The 20906-nt window shown below is 36.1% G+C and overlaps 1 protein-coding gene across 1 annotated transcript; it reads left to right on the forward strand.

Annotated features, from left to right (window-relative positions):
- Window positions 1-931: 931 nt before the first annotated feature.
- Window positions 932-20906, forward strand: LOC128555362 (putative uncharacterized protein DDB_G0282133). Its single transcript, XM_053537571.1, has 4 exons — window positions 932-1015; window positions 11511-11763; window positions 13763-14037; window positions 15220-20906. Exons 2-4 carry the CDS (start codon window positions 11531-11533, stop codon window positions 18198-18200), a joined length of 3489 nt encoding a protein of 1162 aa, XP_053393546.1. The 5' UTR covers window positions 932-1015; window positions 11511-11530; the 3' UTR covers window positions 18201-20906.

Here is a 20906-nt window from a genome sequence, read left to right on the forward strand (position 1 = left end):
AATATTCTGCCTATTGCAGACGACTCTTTTTGTTTGCTGATCGAAACTGGTGTAAAACATGTTTTAGAATTCTTTACTACCCTCAGTATTTATTTAAAAGATTTAACCAATTTCTGTTATATATCAATTAATTGAAAAAATCTTGCAGACAAGGGAAGCAGTTCATTAAATAAAATTTGCGCAGTGTCATAATGATCCCCGTAGTTGTGTCAAAATGTATAACGACAGCAACAGAATCTGCATGTAAGAAAGAATATTTTTAAACATTAATTTTAACTCAGATACATTTTATTATATTATTGTTATATAAAGTTAGAAACCAGTCCATATGATCACGTGATGAACAGGTAATAAAATTTTATTCGGACGGAGATGTTTGTTTATATTTACAGAACTGTATTTGACTGCTTAATTTTAAACGAAGTCGTGTTTATTGTTATTTTTGGGTGCACATATTCGTTGCATTTTATACACAAATAGTGTCCGAATATTTAAGCACTCTGAAGGTCAATTTTGACAGCTTTTACTGGCCCGATTCGGGTGACATTTTTATGATGAAATCAGCAATATACGGTTTTGTTGTTTTGCAAAGAGATTTACAAAGAACCTAAAATTATACAGTTAAAATTTTATGCACGTGTGGTTTCATAATGCAAAGTTACTGTAAAAAAAAACACCAAAAGTGTCCGGATTTAGGCACTGGACCACATAGCTTTAATGTAAAATTTGGAAAGTTTTATTGTTTGGCCGCATGCACAAACTTCAAGCAAAGAAGTATAAAATATACATTCAGCGCCTACACATAATCTTCAAAGTTATGAAGGAGTGTAGTAATTAGAAAGAGTTGTCAAAAAATATGTTTATGGCGTGAAATATTAGTTACTCCGAACCTAATTTAGAGTCGTGCGACCTAAAAGTATAGGAGTTATTCTTATGAAACACCGTTTCAAATGGGAAATCAGAAAAAACGTTGAAATGGAAAATATCTTATAGATTTTCGGCATTTAGAAGGACTGTAAGACTCAGTTTTTGCATTATTATGTTTCGGTTGTTTTATATCTTAATCATTTGTTCTATCCTGCTTCAGTATGGTTAATTTTTAGGCAGTGGCTAGAGAACCGGAATCGGTTCCCTAGACTGCGAACTTATTCGTCCGGAACCGGTTCTCTAAGCAAAATACCGTGCATAGGCTAGGTAACCGGAATTTTATTTCTATGCATAATACTGGCGAAATCCACTTTGTTTCTTGGTAAATGTCATGCATATTATTATCTTAATTAATTTTACCATGCCCTTGCATTTATCTGCGTTTACTGTCTCCCAGAGTGTACTCGCCGCATATATACCGTGTCTGCCGTATTCAAATGATATAAACTAGTACGAATGAATGCGTGAAAACTACTTTGCAGTTTTTAAATGTTATTTGCTTTAAACTTGTATTATGTTTAAATTATTTAAATATAAAATAATATTGGTTTGTATTTGCGTCATTACATGTTTATAGATGAATAAACTAATTTAATTGCCCGTAAAACTTCATACATATTCTTTGATCACTTTAAATACTGGTTTGTAACACCTCGGCATTTCACGTTCAAAGATATGTGATCAGTACTGAAATTACTTGTTTTGTTTTAATCGTTTCTTTTATTGTCTTATACTTTTTAAGTTTAAATTTCAAGTTTATTTCGGCTCCAGTGTCGACGATTTCGCATTAATTCATACTAGCTTATTTTATCATTCCAATATGGCGGACAGTATGCGGCGAGTACACTTCTGGAAACACAGTAAACACAAATAAATAAAAGGGCATAGCTTGCTGAAATGGTAAAATTAATTAACTAATTAAGATAAGAACATGCACATGATACTTACCAAAAGAAACAAAGTGGATTTCAGCAGTATTATGCATAGAAATAAAATGCCGGTTCCCTAGCCTATGCACAGTATTTTGCTTAGAGAACCGGTTCCGGACGAATAAGTTCGCAGTCTAGGGAACCGATTCCGGTTCTCTAGCCACTGCCTAATTTTTATATGGTTGGGTGGGGTACACTCAGTTACTGGCGTTCGGCAAGTTTACATCATGATCATTGGTCAGTTAAAAGAATGCGGGTCAGGACGGCCCAAATCCAAAACGGTCCAGACCAAGACGGCCCAGTCCAGGACGGCCCAGATATATTAAATATACCGTAATATACCGTTATGACAAATTAAAGACGCTATTTTGTAAGATCATAGATCTAGTTGATTTAGAATAAAATTATCCCGCGACAACCTATTTTCGGACACAACCCGTATTCGGCCGGCCCCGGTAATGTTTTAGTTTTCCTGGAAAACACGCCTCTTCCGGTTTCCCACACGCATGCTTTGTTTACAAACACCATACAAATGTCACGCTGGTAGTTTTGAAGAAAAATAGAAATTAAAAGGGTAAGCAAATGATAAAAACTTACATACTGTTACATTTTTAATTTTTTCACTATTCCCAAAATATCACGTCCAAAATATGTGTTTTTTTAGAAATAAATCCAATGTTTTCATGTTGAAAGCTCTGTCGTCAGACAGATGAGGTTTTTTTACAGGCTCCGCCCCCACTATCAAATTTTGCAAAAGTATACTTCACACAAAAAGTTACTACTTATAGACCCCGGTACCTTACGAGGTTTTCTTAATCAATTGGTTAATGAAATTTTAAATAGTAGTAGTAAAGTTTTTTTTCTCTGTTTCTTTTCAGAATCATATGCCCACTAGGGGATCATACAGACCTTATGACGATAATATGTAAGGGATGGGTACACTTATCATATTGTATGTAACAGTGAGGGTAATCGGAATAGGAGACACGTTCCTGTGTCCCATTTGTGCTGATCCCACCACTAACTCTATAAACTAACACTGAAAATACTTTATAAATACGTTTTGGGTAGTTTTCTTGATACTAACAGTTAAAATGAATGTTCGAAATTTGTTTAAACTGTTTCTGACTTTTTGTGACGTAAACTTTGGAGCGCAGTATATTTTGAAGCAGGTGTCCGAAAACGGGCAGGGTTTTCCCTCGGGTTTTTTATTTGGGAGTCCATGGACTCCCATGGCTGCTAATTTAAGGGTCCCTAATAATTTTTGGGGGTCCACAAATTATTGATCTTGAAAATGGACATTATTACCCTAAAACCGAATGAACTTGTATCTTTTTAATTTAGATAGCAGCTGATTCAGCATTTCGGAATGGTATCTTTCAAAATGGCATGAGCTTCTCAATTTGGACCGATAACAAAAGGTGTGATAGTCTTTTTGTTATGATCAAATAGCCAGTAATTACCGGCAATTAACGTGTCACCTCGTGTCAGTTATGTTGTTCACAGTTTGATCTCGGTTAAAGATAAAACTCGATCCTTAATTAGTATCATAATTTTTGTGATTTATTAATATTTTTTCATCAAAATACTTTAAATTTATATGAAATTAATTTCGTTTAAAAGAAAAAATAAACCATTCTATCTTTTATGGAACGTAACGGCAATCTTAGATTTTAGCGGTGACAGTTAGCGCGGAGAGTAGTTTCCCTTTACCAAAATGGCGAACATCGGTAACAAAACATGTTTTGAAGTTGGAAAATCGTCTATACCTGTGTATAATGAGCACCCACTATTCGGGGATAGTCCTGGTGGTAAAAAACTGCGCATTTTACATGGGTATCTGCACAAAGGAGGCTTCAATGCAAAGAGTTTCGTGACCGATTTTACGGGTCCAGTGTACGCAGAGGCACTAAAAAATGCGAGTTCAAAGCAGTAAAAGCGCGTCAGGGACGCAGAAAACCTGCGTCCGGGAAAACCCTGACGGGTTGTACAATTTCCGGTTAATGGAAAAGTAGGTCAGCCATGTTGGAAAGGATATCTAAAACATGCTGCGGGATGAGGTTTGTTTACTTGCGTATTTTTTTAGGATAAATGATTGTTGAACAAAACTCCAGCATTTATAATTGTTGTACATTTTCCACGTAGCGAAACCGTAGCGATATACCGTTAGGTGTCCGAAAACGGGTTGTACCGGGATATATTAAGGGACAATTATTTTTTCTGATTGATTGCAATTCAGTATAATCATGTTCGCAGTTTGATTGGTCTCTTCTCTTAAAGTACACCGACTGTTTATTGATGTGCGTAATTAATCCTATTATAATCATCTGCATAATGCTTCTATCACTATAAATGAATTAATTACTTTTATGTTTTTTTCGTGTCCTGCCCTGTTGTCCAATTATACATTTTTGTTTAATTAAATAAATAAAACATAAATAAAAAGAATTATTTGAAATTTTTGGTTATTAATGAAAACTGGTCCGTCATGGTATGGGCGGGTCTTGGTTTTGGGCCGTTTTGGTTACGGTCCGTCATGGATTTGGGCCGTTTTGACCCGTCACCATACAGTAAATACACACGAGTGTAAACAGTGTCTGCTGTTTTAAAAATGAAAAAAAAAATAAACAGTTTATCCTGTTATGTCCTAGTTTCGTGACCCTTAACACCGATTTTCGCGCATGCGCATTACGATATGCATGGGCAGAGGTCAAATCATATTTAAATGAAGGATAAACTTCAACTTTAGCTAGTAACACACAAAAAGTAAGAAAGTTCAGGGCTAGTGCTGGAATGGGCATTTTGAGCAAAAATTATGCTTAAAATGCTAATTTTGGCTCAAGAAAATTCAGAAATGGCTCAAACTCTTAAAAAAGCCTACTTTAAGAATTAAAACCAGTCAATTTTTTATGTAATGTTATTTTGGACCAAAGAGTACCAAGACAGACTGTGACAAAACATGCAAAAATAAAGTGAAACTAAATCCAGCTAAAAATGGAAAATAAGAGAGATCGCGTTTGTATACAAATCCGTTGTATTTTTATCTTGATGCACTGTTTTGCTTATTATTACACAAGGACAGACCATTCAGTAATGAAGCATTTAGTATGATTTAACATTTGTGGATAATGGTGTTTTCTGCTGCAATCTAAGCATTTGAAATACCTTAAAGCCCAAAAGCTTCAGGGGGCAAAGCTCCTGTGAACCCCACCAAAGCCTTGTTGTGGACAGGCGAATGGGCATGTGAGCCTATATTGTAAATATATTGAGAAATGATATAAATTATGGTTAAAAATAAATTTATCCTTGATGCACTGTTTTAATGCTTATTATTACACAAGGACAGACCATTCAGTTAATGGTGTTTTCTGCAGCAATCTAGGCATTTGAAATACCCTAAAGCCCAAAAGGTTCAGGGGGCACAGCCCCCTTTAAACCCCACCAAAGCCCTGTCGTGGACACACTAATAAGCGTGCGAGCCTCTTCGATCCGCGGCGTAAAAATCTGGCTCAAACTTTTTTCAACCCAGCGCTAGCCCTGAAGTTATAGAAAATATGTATTAACAGCATACCTGTTTAACATGTGCATCATGATCAGGATCGTCTTGGAGCTTTCTCCTCATTTCGTGACTCATTTACTCTTGCCAATAAATTGAAAGTTATACGAACATTACATCTTCTACAGTCCATTTCATATAATATGTTCCAGTATCAAATGTAAAACAGTGTTACTGCTCAGTTTAATCACTTCAATAAAAAAATCCTTCACCTCAGGAAAACAGGTGTCATTAAAATAGGCAGTGGCTACGATTACGGTACCGTAATCCTAGCTTCCGGTTCTAGGATTACGGTACCGTAATCGTAGCCACTGCCATTAAAATAAGCTGATAAAAATTAACAAGTTGAAACTGTATGGAACAAGTGAAACTATTTCAATAAACAACTTTGGTAAAACTTGAAAATATTTACAGGATAGAATGTATGTGGTGTTTATGCTGGTTAATTCTGTCTGCAATGAGGACACAGGAATGCGCTGTGCCTCCTTAAAACACGCTCCTCAGTACAAAATTTATGCAAGGTGCACCCAGTGATCACATACATCACACTTGCCCCACCCTATAATTTTAATGCAATCATCCAGCCTTGGTGGTGACAGCTTCCCACAGACACAGCACTTATCTTCGTCCTCTTCTTCGCTTGAACTGTCAGTGTCAACTGGGATTCCTGGTCCATCTTTGTTCATTTGGAGGCCACTGGTAGATGGTTTTGGGCTCAGTTGATTAGATTTGGTTTCTTTGGTCTTTAGTTTAAGTGCAGAGCTCTTTCTTCTCACTGAGCTTTGGAGACATAATTTGTCATATCTTCAAAATAGTTATCATCTGTTATAGCCTTGCCGCTAGCATCTGGTTTCTGCAATAAACATCTCTTCTTACTTTTTGCATGAACATTCATGGACTTCATTTTCCTTTTCCGCCTCTGCCTTTTTCTTTATATGTTCTTCTTTCTTGTCAAGAAATATTTTAACTGTGTCAGGACCGACTTTAATGGCTTAAAAATTGCCTTTCCTACTGGATCTTTCTCTCTAAAATTTTCACAGGGTAACACTAACAGCTGCTCACGGCTAATCACATCAGTTTTAAGAGGGTAGATGCCTGTCTTTCGAAAGCCAGCCTGTATGTTCATTGGAGTTAATGCCTTCAGATACGCTCTGCATGCAAGGGCACATATTTCGTATCGTTTTATGTTCTGTCCCATATGTGTATACATGTACTGTGCGCACTCACTATAATAATACCTTTTGAACGGTCCAAATATGGTGACATCAAGGGGCTGTAGCAGATGTGAAGTGTGAGCAGGTAAAACAAATAAAATGATGCCATGTTCTCTGGCCCATTTGATAGTTTCTGGATTTTTGTGAGAAGAGTGTCCATCATAAATAAGAAGTATCGGCTGTGTGCTTGTTGAACAGTTGATGTTGGCCTTGCAAAAGGAAGAAAGTGATACTCAAGGTAATACCTAAAGTGCTAAACAGCTCACTGTTGGACCAACCTGTTTCTGACATTCTTCCATTTGCCACAGTAGATGCTCCTTTCATAAGTTCTGGGTTCCATCGCTTCCCTTTAAAAATGAAAAAGGGTGGAAGTGTATTACCCATCGCATTTACACAGCCAATGACAGTTGTCGTAGTAGATCTGGGTGAGGTGATTGCTTGAGTTTTGAAATTTGGGTCTGCAATTATATTTGATGGCTTATGTTCTGGTTGTATACCGGTTTCGTCAAGGTTATAAATGTGCTGGGGTTTATTTAACCATTCATTTTCTTCCATAACTGTTTGCAGATTCTTGAAGTATGTATCAATTGCCTCTGGAGTTGAATTTTTGGCTTTTGCACTTTCAAGTTGATGGGGTTTTAATGATACCTCGAGTCAAAGCAACACAGTTTCTGCCTCATTTCAAATTATGTAATAAAGCTAGAAAATCTTAATGTAACTTTAAACATGGTTTAAAAGTTTGTAGCATCATTACTGCTATCAAATTTCTGCACCGTAAGTCAATCAAATTTAAATAAACCTTGATGACATCAATCTGCCTGATTTCCACTGTAAGAGATGTGGACTGCGTAAAGTAGCAATAGGCGTTACGTGAAAGAACTGAAACACATATTTATTTTCTCAGATATAAATCATGGCTATCTGTAAAGGAAATATTTTAGAAGAAAAGTGTTAACTTTTATAAGAAATTCAGGCTATAGCCTTTTGATATTGATATGGGTAGGTTTTGAAAAATATGTAGCAATTTGGGGTTTTCGAATTATTTCAATTTTCAGATAAGTTGCTGGGCAACCATATCATTTGTGCATACCCATTGTTTTAATTTAGAAATATTCAAAAATAAATGTAAAATTCCATTTTTATAAAACAGGTGATATTTCCAAAATACATACTTTTTGCAGTGATACAGTTTCACAACAGTGATTTTAGCAGAAATGGTAAAAATATCAGTTCCTAAATATAGCTTGGGAATACATGACAGGTGCTTCCTGGAACTTGAAAGTAGGTCACTGATAAAATGTGCTACTGTGAACTTAACGAAAATAAAATTGTGTATTTTTTAAATCAGGATGATCAGGAAGGGGTAAAATTTTGAGGAAATGGTGATTTGAAAGATGAGTTTATCTTATTTATTTTTTAAATATGCCTGTTTTTGTTAGACTGTCGAGAACACATGACGCCAGGATAGTTCTGGCTACATTGTACCATAACTTAACTGACGCTTTATATTCTGTTGGTTCCGTCCATTAAAAACAGCAAAGACATCTCTGAAGCTGAATTGTTTTAGCTAGGTCATATTATATGTCTGCATTATAATGATGCTGTTTGATAAAACAACCCCCATACACATCCCAGAGCAAAGAATAAACCCAGCAGCCATTTACTTTGTATTTAACAAGAAGATTCATGTAAGATTACTAAGAAGGAAGTGTCTAGGGGTACGGATCCAGGAGTGCCAATGTCCCGCAACAAGAGGGAAGGTGTGTAGTGGTTCTCGTATCGGGTGGCCTCGGTAGCTCAATTGGTAGAGCGTTGGCATGGTTAGCGGAAGGTCCGAGGTTTGAATCCCGGTCTAGGCTGCACATTTTTCCTGAGACCGTGTTACAGAATTATAAATATAACCATTTTCAACAAATACCATGAAAAACATACAGTACTACCTTAGAAAGTCTTAATTCATAGAAAAGATCAATAAATAACGATTCTATACGGCCTATTTGTTTTCAAAATGATTACACTAATAAGGCCATAACTGCAATGGCAGCCAAAATATTGCAAACAGCGATACCCATTTGAAACTTGTGTGTATAATTTCAAAATTTGTGTTCAGATTTTGTTGCATGGTTTATTTTATGTCAGATCAAAAGGAAAATGGTTAAGAACTATTTTAAAGTAAAAGGCATTTTATTTGAGGAAATAATAGCGTGCACACAGACTTCTGGCTCGATTTCTGGTTAGGTTTCAATTCGGGATTCGTTTCAGCTCAGAAATTCATGACCGCATATAAACATCTCTGAGCTGAATTTGTTTAGCTATGCAGGCTGCACTTCTTGTAGCAACAACCACGACTTTCTTGTTAGTTTTGGTAACTTTGGAGTCTTCAGTGTGCGACATTAACGGTAGCCCAATTGCCAATGGCTACGACAAATTGGCTAGGGCGACAGAAAATCGGCAGACCGTAGCCCATCAGGCTATGAAAAATTCTGAGGAATAAATTACCAAAAACATCTTTGCAAACGTAGGAGCGAAATAGTCGCTTTGAAGCTTCAAATTTCGCTCAAATCTAACCTCAGAGCGATTCAAGTCGTCCGATTTTTTTGGATGCGCACTCCCTTATCTTTTGACAATTTGCACCATGTCATAATGTGTGTTGAATACATACACATGCTGATAGCATAATTTAAGCTCAGCCTACATCAGGTACTTGTGAGATTTTCGCGAGAAGTTTGAAAGCGAATCAAATTATCCGTTTCACCAGAGGCAATTGTAATAGGCCAATCAGCGCTGCGGTTACGTCTTTGACACTTAGGACTTAGCGTTTAATTGTCAACACATGCGAGTTCCTTTCTAAAGAAATTGTCAATTAACTATGCGATTAATTGGAATTATAGACACAATTATATGTTATCCATGGTAAAAGAACGACATGTAAAGTATTAACTTCGTAAAACAGACTGATGGATGAATTGATTTTAATATGTATTTCTATGTTTGACACGGTTTGCTTTCAGTTTTATTCGAATGAGAAACTGTTCTCACAAGTGGTGACTCAATACTAATAATAAATCCCTTTTCATCCTGCATTCATATATTACACGATATGGCACCAAAAGCGGCTGGTTAGATTCAGCACCGTTTTGAACACAATTTTTTTTCAGATTTTTGTAATGAAACAATAATCACTGCAACTAAGAAAATGAATTGTCATCAGATCACTTCACAACGTCGAGGTAGAAATATAAAAAAAATCGATGGAGTCTTCCCACTGCTCCCTAAATCTGTTTGAGGGAGAATTAACTTCTCCAAAAAAAAAAAAATGGGCCTAGCGAGACCCCTGGTCAGTCTACTGTATAAAAAAATCAAATCCATTATATATTTTTGCCAGGCTATTTCTTGTCTACAAAGCTGTTTCGATCTCGTTTCAATTGACTCTGTGTCTTTGACTTTCTGCACAATTTTGTGAACACTGTTTCAGATTTTGAAATCAATTCTGAAAAACTCATACATTATTCCAAATAATCTGAAATATATCAATATTCACCAACCTACAGCAGTATATTGAAAGAAATTAAATAAAACATTATTAGAATGAAAGTCTTGTTCATTCTTGTGCGAAAATTGGTGGGGCTACGAAATATTCTGTCGGGCTACAAAAAATTGAAAGCCCCATTGCCTACAGTGTTAAAATGTTAATGTCGCACACTGACTCTTACGTATGTAAAAAGTGTTAATTGTTTTTATTTTTCAATACTGGTTCACAAACCAGAACATTTGAGATTTCACTCAGACAGACCAGAGTTGTGGCCCTTGACTTCAGAGTAAGGGCTGGGTACCGCCTTGAAAAAAATACCGCGGTATACCACGGTTTTTACCTAATTACCGCGGTATATACCACGGTATACCACCATATTTATCGTAAGACATACAGCTATGGTAGTGGTCATAAAAATATTGAAAAACTCTCAGAAATACTTAATTTATTATGAGCAACAACGAAGACTAGTTACTTGACTAGAATTAAAGAAAAAGATACACTGGAATATTAACTTGACTAATGACTAGTTAGATTAATGACCCTTAGTATTTTTTACCAGCGTGTATTCGTCGGAAGACGCCATATTGTCTCTGGGGAAGCACTGTGTCACATGTATATAGGTCGCGCTTGTTTGAAGTTCGATTCGTGCACCCGTTTGATAAACCAGTAACGTTTATGAAGGCTTCGTCAGATCGTTTTCAAACAAAAAATAATAAATTTCGACTCAACATTTTCCATACTATTTATTTCTTTTTTAATACGTGCAAATACATACTGGGATATTTTAAACTATCATCATTTAAACAAGAAGTCGGGACTCGCCGAATTTACCAGACTCAAAGTAAAAACAAGTGCGACCATGACGTCATCCATCTATACGGAATAATCTGGAGGTTTTCGAAGGTTTTGATTGGGGATCACGCGGGCTATCATACATGTTCAATTGCACCATTGGGTGGTTATTTTTGGAAACTAATAATAGTAGCATGGGAATTCCAGAGATATAAATCGGAAAATCATGCATGGTGTCAATTGCTGTTACGAAAGGCTACATAGACAATGTAAATTAAAAATAAACAGAAGTAGGGATAATGTTGATAAAATACCGGTATTCCCCGATGGTACCGCGGTATCGTACCACGAGAAGATGGTACCACGGTTACCGGTATACCGGTAATACCGCGCACCTCTACTTCAGAGACTGTGTCTTGGGCAAAGTTGAGCAATAACTTCGCCTTAACACATGCTTAAGTGTTTCACTTTGCCCTTCCCACAAAACTTTTAACAAAACTTAATACCTGTTACAACTGTTGTTTTTTTCATTATATGAATGCTTCTTTCTTTTCCAGAATGTTAGATTATAAGGACAATGTCACGTTATGATATAGAGAAGTTTGACCCTCCGCCAGATCCGGATCTCGTTTGTTGTATATGTCAGTGTGTGCTAGATAAGGCTGTTGAATGCCCCTGCCGCCACGTCTTTTGTCAGGGCTGTATAGAACGATGGCTTACCAACCGTCACACATGCCCAACATGCAGGAAGCGTACACGCAAGCAGGACCTCAAACCTGTTCTTCCACTGGTGCAGAATATGCTAAACAGGTACACATTTATAAAATTGTGTAAGACTAAGAAGTCTTGAACTGGACCCTAAATAACTGTAAACAGTAAAAAAAATTTGAAAAATTACAGTATGTCTCAGGATTTCAAGTTTTTTATGCAAGTTTCTCAAAAACTACTAGACAACATGCTTAAACTTCACACATGTCTTGGGCATCATAAGATAATCTCACAAGAGAAACAATGTGACCCTAGCTTTTATTTTGTTAAAATTTTGCCCCTTTTTAGTATCGAACTTTCGTTACAGTTTTGCATGTAAGCAGGTTTCTCAGAAAAGATGTGATCAAATGTTTTCAAATTTTACACACATCTTTTGCAATATCAGGTAACTTCACCTACATGTAGCAGGTTTTATAACTCTGGCTTACATTTTGGAAAAATTATTTCCCTTTTTCACTTCTAAGAAATTTTGTTGAAAGTTTTGCATAATTATAAGCATGTTTTTCAGGAACTATTGTACTGAATACTTCCAGACTGTTTATAAGTCTTCAGTATAATGAAATTATCATTCTGAGCCCGGTTTCATATCTCCTGTTTAAATTTTGCAAAATAATGCCCCCTTTTTTTAATGCGGGAAAATTTGAGTAATTTAAAAGCTTTTGTATGTAAGCTGGCATGAGGTGGAAGAGCTTCAAGTAGTCGGGTGTGCTGTGGCTAAAAACCTCTTGTTGTATACACATATTCAGTCATTGAGAAGGAAGAAATGAGGTTTCATTGGTGATTAATGGTACACTAAACCTGAATTCCATATTTGAAAATATGACCAGTTACTACATGTAGTTTATGCAAGTGCAAGCGTAAAATTAACAGGTTTATGTACATGTTTTAGCAGTACTATGCAACAAGTGCACACTGAATAAATGTGTAACTGAACACAGTATGAATGTGTACTTCTGTTAAAGAACTGGAAGTGTTTTGTATTTTTTAAACAATTAACAGTTACTACCTTATCTTTAACAGTGATAATAACTCTACGTATGCACATATTTGTATATTTAGTAAAGATAAATTCCTCAGATGACGATTTTCTACAAAATTTAATGAAGTAGTTATATTTAAAGATAGAATATCTTTAATGCTGAAAGATAGACATTGGATAACTTTAATAACATTGTCATATTCCGTTCAGAAGGGACATAGCTGTAGACATCTTTGTTTTTCCTTTAACCCTTATCATGCTGAACACGACTGATTCTGCCTTTGCGACCAGTCTAGATCATGATCAGACTGCACATCCATGCAGTCTGGTCAAGATCTGCACTGCTCACCATTCAGTCAGTACCTTTTTTGGTAAGCACCACTTTTAACAGTTAATGGTATTGTCCAAATTGAAAGCTGGAAAAGTTCATTATAGAAATTTAGCAGGGTAAGGGTTTAGGGTTGTAAAAGCTTTGATTTTAGTGTTAATCGTTACCGGTAAATGAAATACGATCACAATTGAAGTTCATTTAGTTTCAGTCTGAAAGTTTATGCATTTTAAACTTTTTTGCCTCTTTGACCATGAACATTTAATGTGTCGATATATTTAAACCTATCTTGTATAATTATGATCCAGCTTTTGCCATGTGTTAAGGTAGTGGATCCTCCATGACAATGGACAATTTCAGTTTTATGATGTATACTCAATAAGTGTTCCATAATGATTTGTTATGAATCAAAGATACAACTTTTCCCATTTTTTAAGCAACTTACTAAGGTAGTGTACACTTTAATGGACAACAGACAATTACCGTTCGTTTACATATTCTCTGTAAACATTTTGTATTAGCAACAACAGTGACAAAAGAATGCTTAGATAAAATACAAGAATGCATCTAGGGAAATCAATAATGTTTCCCAGTGAAATTTTACCTGGTCTGTTGTGAGGTGCGGATTTTCATAAAGGAAAATTCCTATTTCACCATTTATTTCACCGATATTGCTGATTATTATTACATATCCATAGCCATAAGAGCCTCAAAATATTTTGCTGCATTGACAGGTTGTTGATGATATGTGAGTATCGAGACAATGGATGTCTGGAGAAGATCATGCTGGAGCACTTTGAACGTCACATCAAGAATTGTGGGTATGAGATGAAGACATGCAGGTTTTCTAAGTGTGGTGTCAGAATTTTACGAATGCATCTTGAAGATCATGAAAACGAACAGTGTGAGCATAGGGAGACGGCATGTGAGGGTGAATGTGGACTGATGATTCCACTGAGTGACAGACCAACACATAACTGTGTAGCTGCCCTCAAGGCTCATATTGATGGTAAGGACTTACTTCAGTATACATTACATATTTATGTCTCCCACCACACAGTGGTGTGGGAGACATATTGGTTTACTCCAATCTGTGTGTCTGTCTGTCACAAAGCTTGTCCGCACTCTAAGTCGAACATTTCTCATCCGATTTTCACCAAACTTAAACAAAATGTGTTTGACCATAAGACCTCGGCCAAGTTCGATAACTAGCCAAATCGGTCTAGGCATATTGGAGTTATGGCCCTTGATTTACCAAAACCACTCTGATTTTTTGCGCAGTTTTACCGCTAAACCGGCGTCTATACTACTAGTAGTATAGGCGTCATTTTAGTGTGTAGAAAGCGCATGCACATGTGGATTAAGTAAACAATATTTAAAGACTGACTTACTATTTAGATGCTTAGGCAGTTGTGGGAGACATGCGCTTTTCTCAAAAGCATCTCTAGTATTTGTTTGTTTTCGGTTTAAGGCCATTTTTCAACAGTATTTCAATTATATAATGGCAGGCAGTAACCACTGTTTCTGGATTCTGTAGGGGAATTTTTCGTTGTTTTAAGACAAAAAGGGGAAGTTTTTAGCCATATATATGGTACTACTTTTCACACTTATTAATACTGTTTTCAATCATTTCTAACTAATGTAACTAATAAACTATATTGCAGCAGTTACCTTCCTGAGAGGCACTATAATATAACTTGAAAGAGAGTTCATATCTGGTTGTGTCAAACAACCTATTATCAGGGGTATTTTCTTCTGAGAAAGGGGAAAAAACATATTAGTTCGACTATTCAAAGAATAATAGAGCTATTGGACTCGCCTGTGGTTTGGCGTCTGCATCCGCATCAGTGTCCCAATTTGGTTAAGTTTTTGTATGTAAGCTGGTATCTCAGTAAGGACTTGTGGGAATGGATTGAAATTTCACACACTTACTCACTGTGATAAACTGACTTACATTGCACAGGTTCCATAACTCTTGTGACAGTACTGGATGTTGAAACTTCTAAATAGATTTAAGTAAGTAAATAAATACTGCTTGCATAATATACTTCTCAAACTTAATAAGTAAGTGCAGTATTCACTGGTAAATAGGACATACACCAAGCAACAGTATACATCAAGTGTTGGTCCCACCACTAGAAATAGTGACTGAAAGAAGTTTGGTCTATTTGTTTATTTTTGTATATTTCAGAAAAGAACAGAATGATAGAGCAACTGAAAGTCAAGTTACATGAACTGAACAACCTATCCCAATCACTGAATGACCAGCTTGTTGAGTTACGACAACAACTTAACGATAGGAATCACATTTTCAGTTCGGACAGCTCGGATAGTAGCGAGAGTGATGTTACCGATTTCATGTCCGACGATCTGAGCCGAGATTCTTTCAGGGATTCCTGGTTTGATAGTGCGGCATCAAATATTTCGGCAGATAACGCGGACAATGCCTCAAATAACGACACAGGCCAGGATAATAATAATAATGCTGGTAATGCTGAAGGTTCGGATGTAGTTGAGCAGGTTGAAAGAACAGTGGTAAATAGTCTCTTTGAACTTTCATCAAGGTTAGAGCGTGTTCGTAATCAAATGAGAGCAGTGCTCAACTCTAGACTTGTTCAAGATCAGAACAACCTGAATGATGACGTCAGAATCCCTTCGGCTGCAGAGCTGGATGCAATCGTAAATAGCAACAGTAATGAGAATAATAATGCTTCAGCTCCAAATACTTCGGAAAATTACAATAACGGTCAAAATGATGACGATCGTAGAAATGATAATGGACAAAACGGAGATAACAATCATTCTGACAATGATACTCGTTATTATACTGAGGATGAAAACCATTCAGATGATAGGTACTCATATGCAAACGATAGCCGTTGGAGTAATTTAACTGAAGAGAACCGACCAGCAAATCCAGCTGGCTCCGATGTAAGTGATTTGAACTGGATATCTGATTCTGATACTAATCATACGCCATACAATCGCTCCCCAAATGCTTCAACACGTTCACCTGAATATGAAAGGTATACTCCATTTAGGAACGAGAGTCGCAACTACAACAACCAGTATATATCGGAGCATGTTATACTCTCCCAGCCTCCAGATTCACCTTCAGACACAACCGGAAGTTTTTCAAGTATTCCATCGACATCGTCAATGGTAAACAGCCCCTCAAGGGAGGACGACAATGAAGATTCAATGCATGGCTCTTTTCTTACGGCAACACCTGCAACAGATAACCATTCTAGTCCAGCACATAGTAATAGAAGCCTCTTCAACACTACAGATAATAATTCTAGATCCTCCATGAGTTCTTCACCCAGGTCACCCGATTCTTGTAGAAATGACGAAGTCAGTGACCATCACTCTACAAATATTTCAAATTCGAGTCCAGCACATTCATTGTCATCAGTGACTTCAGCAAGTGAGGGGAATAGTTCAAAATCAGAAGCTAGTCATTGTAGCTCAGATGAAAACTATTGTTCATCATTTAACAGTCATGATGACAAGTCAGACACAAGTTCAAAAAGTTCACCAAGAAGTCACTCTAGCGATTTCGTAGATTCTGAAACTGATGACAGTAGAAATGTTGAAACTGCACTGACTGGTAGTAAGGTCGAAAATAAGAAAGACTGTTACGAAACAAGTCACGTTGATAGTAGTTTAGATTATGAACATGGAGAAAGCCATGAGGAAAGTCAAAATGGTGATAATGTTTCAGAAACTAGCAATGAAGGCCTATCACATCATGAAGATCAAGCAGAATCTAATGACATCGGAGACAACCATCATCAAGATAATACCAGTGCAGTACAAGAAAACCGTGTTTCAAGATGTGAACCAGACAGCACACAAAGTCCATCTACTATCCAGCAACATCAGAACTTCAGTTCAGTTGTTGGCTTAAGTGCTAGTAATCCGTTGTTGATTTCAACTGCGACAGAATCCACAGATTCGGACAATTCGGAATCAATGAAATACATTACAAAACGTGTAAGGCGAAGTGATACATGTAGGTCTGCAGAAAACTCTGCAGATATTAATCAACAGGAGGGAGTAAGAAATATTGTATTGAATGAAAGCACTGACCCAGGTTCTACTGTTGACAGTGGTTTTATAACTGGTTCAAGCAGTCCCACAGATGTTGTTAGTCAACCATCTGGTAATTCTAAAAAATCTTCTAGCCGTAAAAGGAAGCATACTTTTAGTAATTTTGAATCAGATGAACATAAGAAGAGCAAAACAAGTGGAGATCCGACATACAATACCAGTGATCAAACCTGTCAGTCTTCAAAAGACACAAATACGCTTTCGGAGACCGTTACAAATAATTCTAATATCAATAGATACGGATTTAGGAAAAGAGGACAAGATAATGATATTATTTCAGTCAGCGACTGTAAGAAAAATAAAACCAGTGGAGTTAATTCACAGCATTTAAACGGGCAAACAAATGTGCATCGTTCTAGAACATCTCCCCCACGTAGTAGGCAGTCCTGGCGGGAAACTTCTCAACATTCGAGAAGAAATAATAGAACAAGTGCAAGTAGAAGAAATAACCAGTCATGCATCAATAACGATAACAATGGACAGAGTTTGAATGTTAAAATAGATTTGTCGTTGATAAATTATTCTGGACGTCTTGGTAGCGAATCCACAAGTTCTGCAATCCCTACAGCAACAGTTGTTCACAGTGCTAATATATCACCAATTGCAACAGCTTCATCAGCTAAAAGAGAACCAGGACATACAAATTCTCGTCAAAATATTTCTGATAACGGTATTAAATCAAGTACACCAAAACAAGACGATGCATCGTACAGAAACAACCATAGACAACGTTCATCTAGATCACAAAGACATGAATCGCTGTGTTCAACAAGGAATGCAAACAATAACACTAGTCCTGTTAGGGTGGCAAATAATACGGTTAATACCAGCAACCGAGACTTTCCGAACTCCTGGCGGGACAGTTCCGATAGTAGTTCAGATAACACATGGGAACCAGGCTCGGACTGCGATGAGATTGACGATAGTAGTACGGAAGGGGATGATGGGTTTGATACGGAATCTAGCTACGAGGTTCAGATTCCAAAATCTACAGCAGCGTTGTTGGAGGAGTATGCCTCGGATGAGTCAGATGAGAGCTGGAAAGTTGGAATGAATTAATAGTTTTCTTCATCATGTGCGAGCGTAATGAACTATGTGCTACTTTCTTTTACAGATACAGAGAATTGTTGTTGTTTTTTTCTCAGTGATAGTTATTTATATTAAGATAATAGAAAGTTTATTTCTTTGCAAAAGGTCTTTAACTCGTACAAATGTACTATTAAGGGGCCAGAACTTTTTTCTGTGCTGGAACAATTTCTAATACTGTGTAATATAAATGAAATGAGGATCTATTGCACGTCTCATCAGGTTTCATATAGTACTCGGAAGTCTTATTTAAAATGCTGTTTTTGCCTTCATTTATTGCGAATCAACTACGACTGTGTACAGACTTGAAAACAGTCATTTAGAAATGAAAAACTTTGCGGTCTTTTGAATGATTTTAATAAAAATGAATTCCAGCATTCCTAACTTTTCAGGATCTTAACTTAGTTTCTAGAGACCGCCTTTTTCTGAATTACATTTTTTTTTCAATCAAATACTGATGTAGGAAATGTAAATTCGATCTTAGCACTTGCTTTATGTGATGGAGGTTGTCTCCTGACTTTTGGATGATTTTCAAGAAGTCCCAATGTGGTTTTTACCTGTTGAAATAGGCAAAAAAATAACACTCATTCAGGGTTTCAGAAATCTGCAAATTTATTAGTAGCCCATTGGGCTACCAAAATTTTAATCTGGTAGCCCGAACATTTAAGTTTATTTGGCAATGGCCATTTCGGTTTATTTATGTGCTTCTATACTACAGTGGATGGAATGATTTAATTTCCTAATTTTAGCCATACGCACATTGTTATAAATTTTGTTCTCTTAATTTTAAAAGATAAAACTAGATGTATTTAAACTGAGAAATATTACCAGGAGTACTCCTGATAGTTATTGCAACATGGCAATATAAAAGGAATGCGAATCAATTTTTATAAACTTGCAAATTTTTTAGAGCTGTATGAATTGTAATTTATCTCAAAATTATTTAAAGTTGACATAATAATTCTGTCTGATTCTAAACATCTGTCTGGTTTAATAAACGTACTAGAACCGCGTATATAACGTCTCAATTTCTTGGCACTGTATATTCACTTATCCGAAATTATGTTTGTCCAAAATTCTGTATACTTTCTGATATTTTGCTAAATCATGGTCGATTTTTTTGCATGTTAGGCAAGTATTTAAATTGAAAAGCATAAACAGTCAGTGTAGGCACTAAACTGCCTCAAAATCAAACGTCTATTCTTTCTGATCGCTCGATAAATATTGAGGTCAGCGAAACCGAAAGTACACTTTGGCAGGTGGCGCTAAAATGACGTAATTTTAAGACTGGTTTGCATATTGTTTTAAACAATACCGATCAGCGTCTTTGATGTTATTGGATCAGTCTAAAATCACTTGTGCACATGTTTTTGTAAAAATTTGCCTGCGGGTACGATTAAACGGTTAATTGTTTGCCGATTGTGACAGTAGGTGGTAAGATAATTAAAGTCTCGGGTGTATCTCTTGATGAACAAGGGGATTATAGACAGCTATCAAAATTATATTTGAAGACTTAAGTTATTGATTTCCGGGCTTGATTTCAAGGTAGTCCGGCGGGCACACTCTGAAAAAATTTCGTAGCCCCACAGAATTTTGTGGTAGCCCCCGGGCTCCGGACATGGGATTTCTGAAACCCTGCTCATTTCCTATATTTACATTTATGCAATTGCTTGCTACAAAAATAAATTGGTTTGCTTTGAGTTCCAGAAAATCAAAATAAAAGCCAGGATATCAACATTTGCAACATTTTAATAGCACAGCCCACGTTAAGTAGTAATTTGCTTCCAAATGAAAATAAAGTTCCTGGTTTTTACTTGGAATATTGTCAAGTCCATTGAAAAATCATGTAGCTGTGTTAGTTCAGTTTAGACCATTATACAGTTATAGCTATAGTTTACAGTACTTTCTGAAATTTTTGTGTCAAGCTTTGTAAAAATTTGTCTAACTATGCCATTTTGTTAATGTTTTGGGTATATGACTTCAGATTACACATGCCAATTCTCGGATAGGCCCATCCTTGATAACATTATGCCATTGTTGTTTGTACAAAAATAAATGCCTTTTTCTTCCCATACAAGGTATAATAGTAAAATTTATAATGTAAATATTTTAGAATGCTCCAACACTGCTTTGTAACATAAGAAATGTAGTAAAAGATTACATTGGAATTTAAAATAAATAGAAATATCTTTTCGAGTTGATGAAACCAGTTCAGCTTAGTTAATTTGTATCTTCAGATGAATTCAGATTCCTAAAATGTTGAAAAATTTTACCATGTTTGTGTCAATATTTTTAGAAAAGATGAATGAAAATGTGTTGGTTTCGGACAAAAAATAGCCCAGGATTTAACACTTAAGTTAGGTTTGTAAATTTCGCTATGAAATTTGTTTGAATATTTTTGTTCAGTCTTGAAATTAGTTTTATGAATGAAAATTGGTACACATGTATCTTTGTGAAATGCATCTTGCTGAGTAAGTTTTAAAGAAAGAATGGGACAAAATGGCAGTATATATTTCTGTTATGCTGAAAGTCGGTTTGTCGTTCTGCTATACTAATACATATGCAAGATTATCAGTCGATTATGATTGCTGTTTACACAGTCTTCAAGCTTTATAATTATTATTCTTTTGAACATATATTTATCAGCTTAACAAAGATGCAGAATAAATGGAAAATCTG

Source organism: Mercenaria mercenaria, chromosome 2 (assembly GCF_021730395.1).
Source record: "Mercenaria mercenaria strain notata chromosome 2, MADL_Memer_1, whole genome shotgun sequence".
Lineage (NCBI taxonomy): Eukaryota > Metazoa > Mollusca > Bivalvia > Venerida > Veneridae > Mercenaria > Mercenaria mercenaria.

Excerpts from the sequence above, each read along its gene's own strand:
- LOC128555362 (XM_053537571.1), top strand. The coding sequence starts at position 11,531 with ATGTCACGTTATGATATAGAGAAGTTTGACCCTCCGCCAGATCCGGAT. Across the intron at positions 11,764-13,762 it reads GTGCAGAATATGCTAAACAG|GTTGTTGATGATATGTGAGT; the intron begins GTACACATTTAT and ends CTGCATTGACAG. Across the intron at positions 14,038-15,219 it reads CCTCAAGGCTCATATTGATG|AAAAGAACAGAATGATAGAG; the intron begins GTAAGGACTTAC and ends TGTATATTTCAG.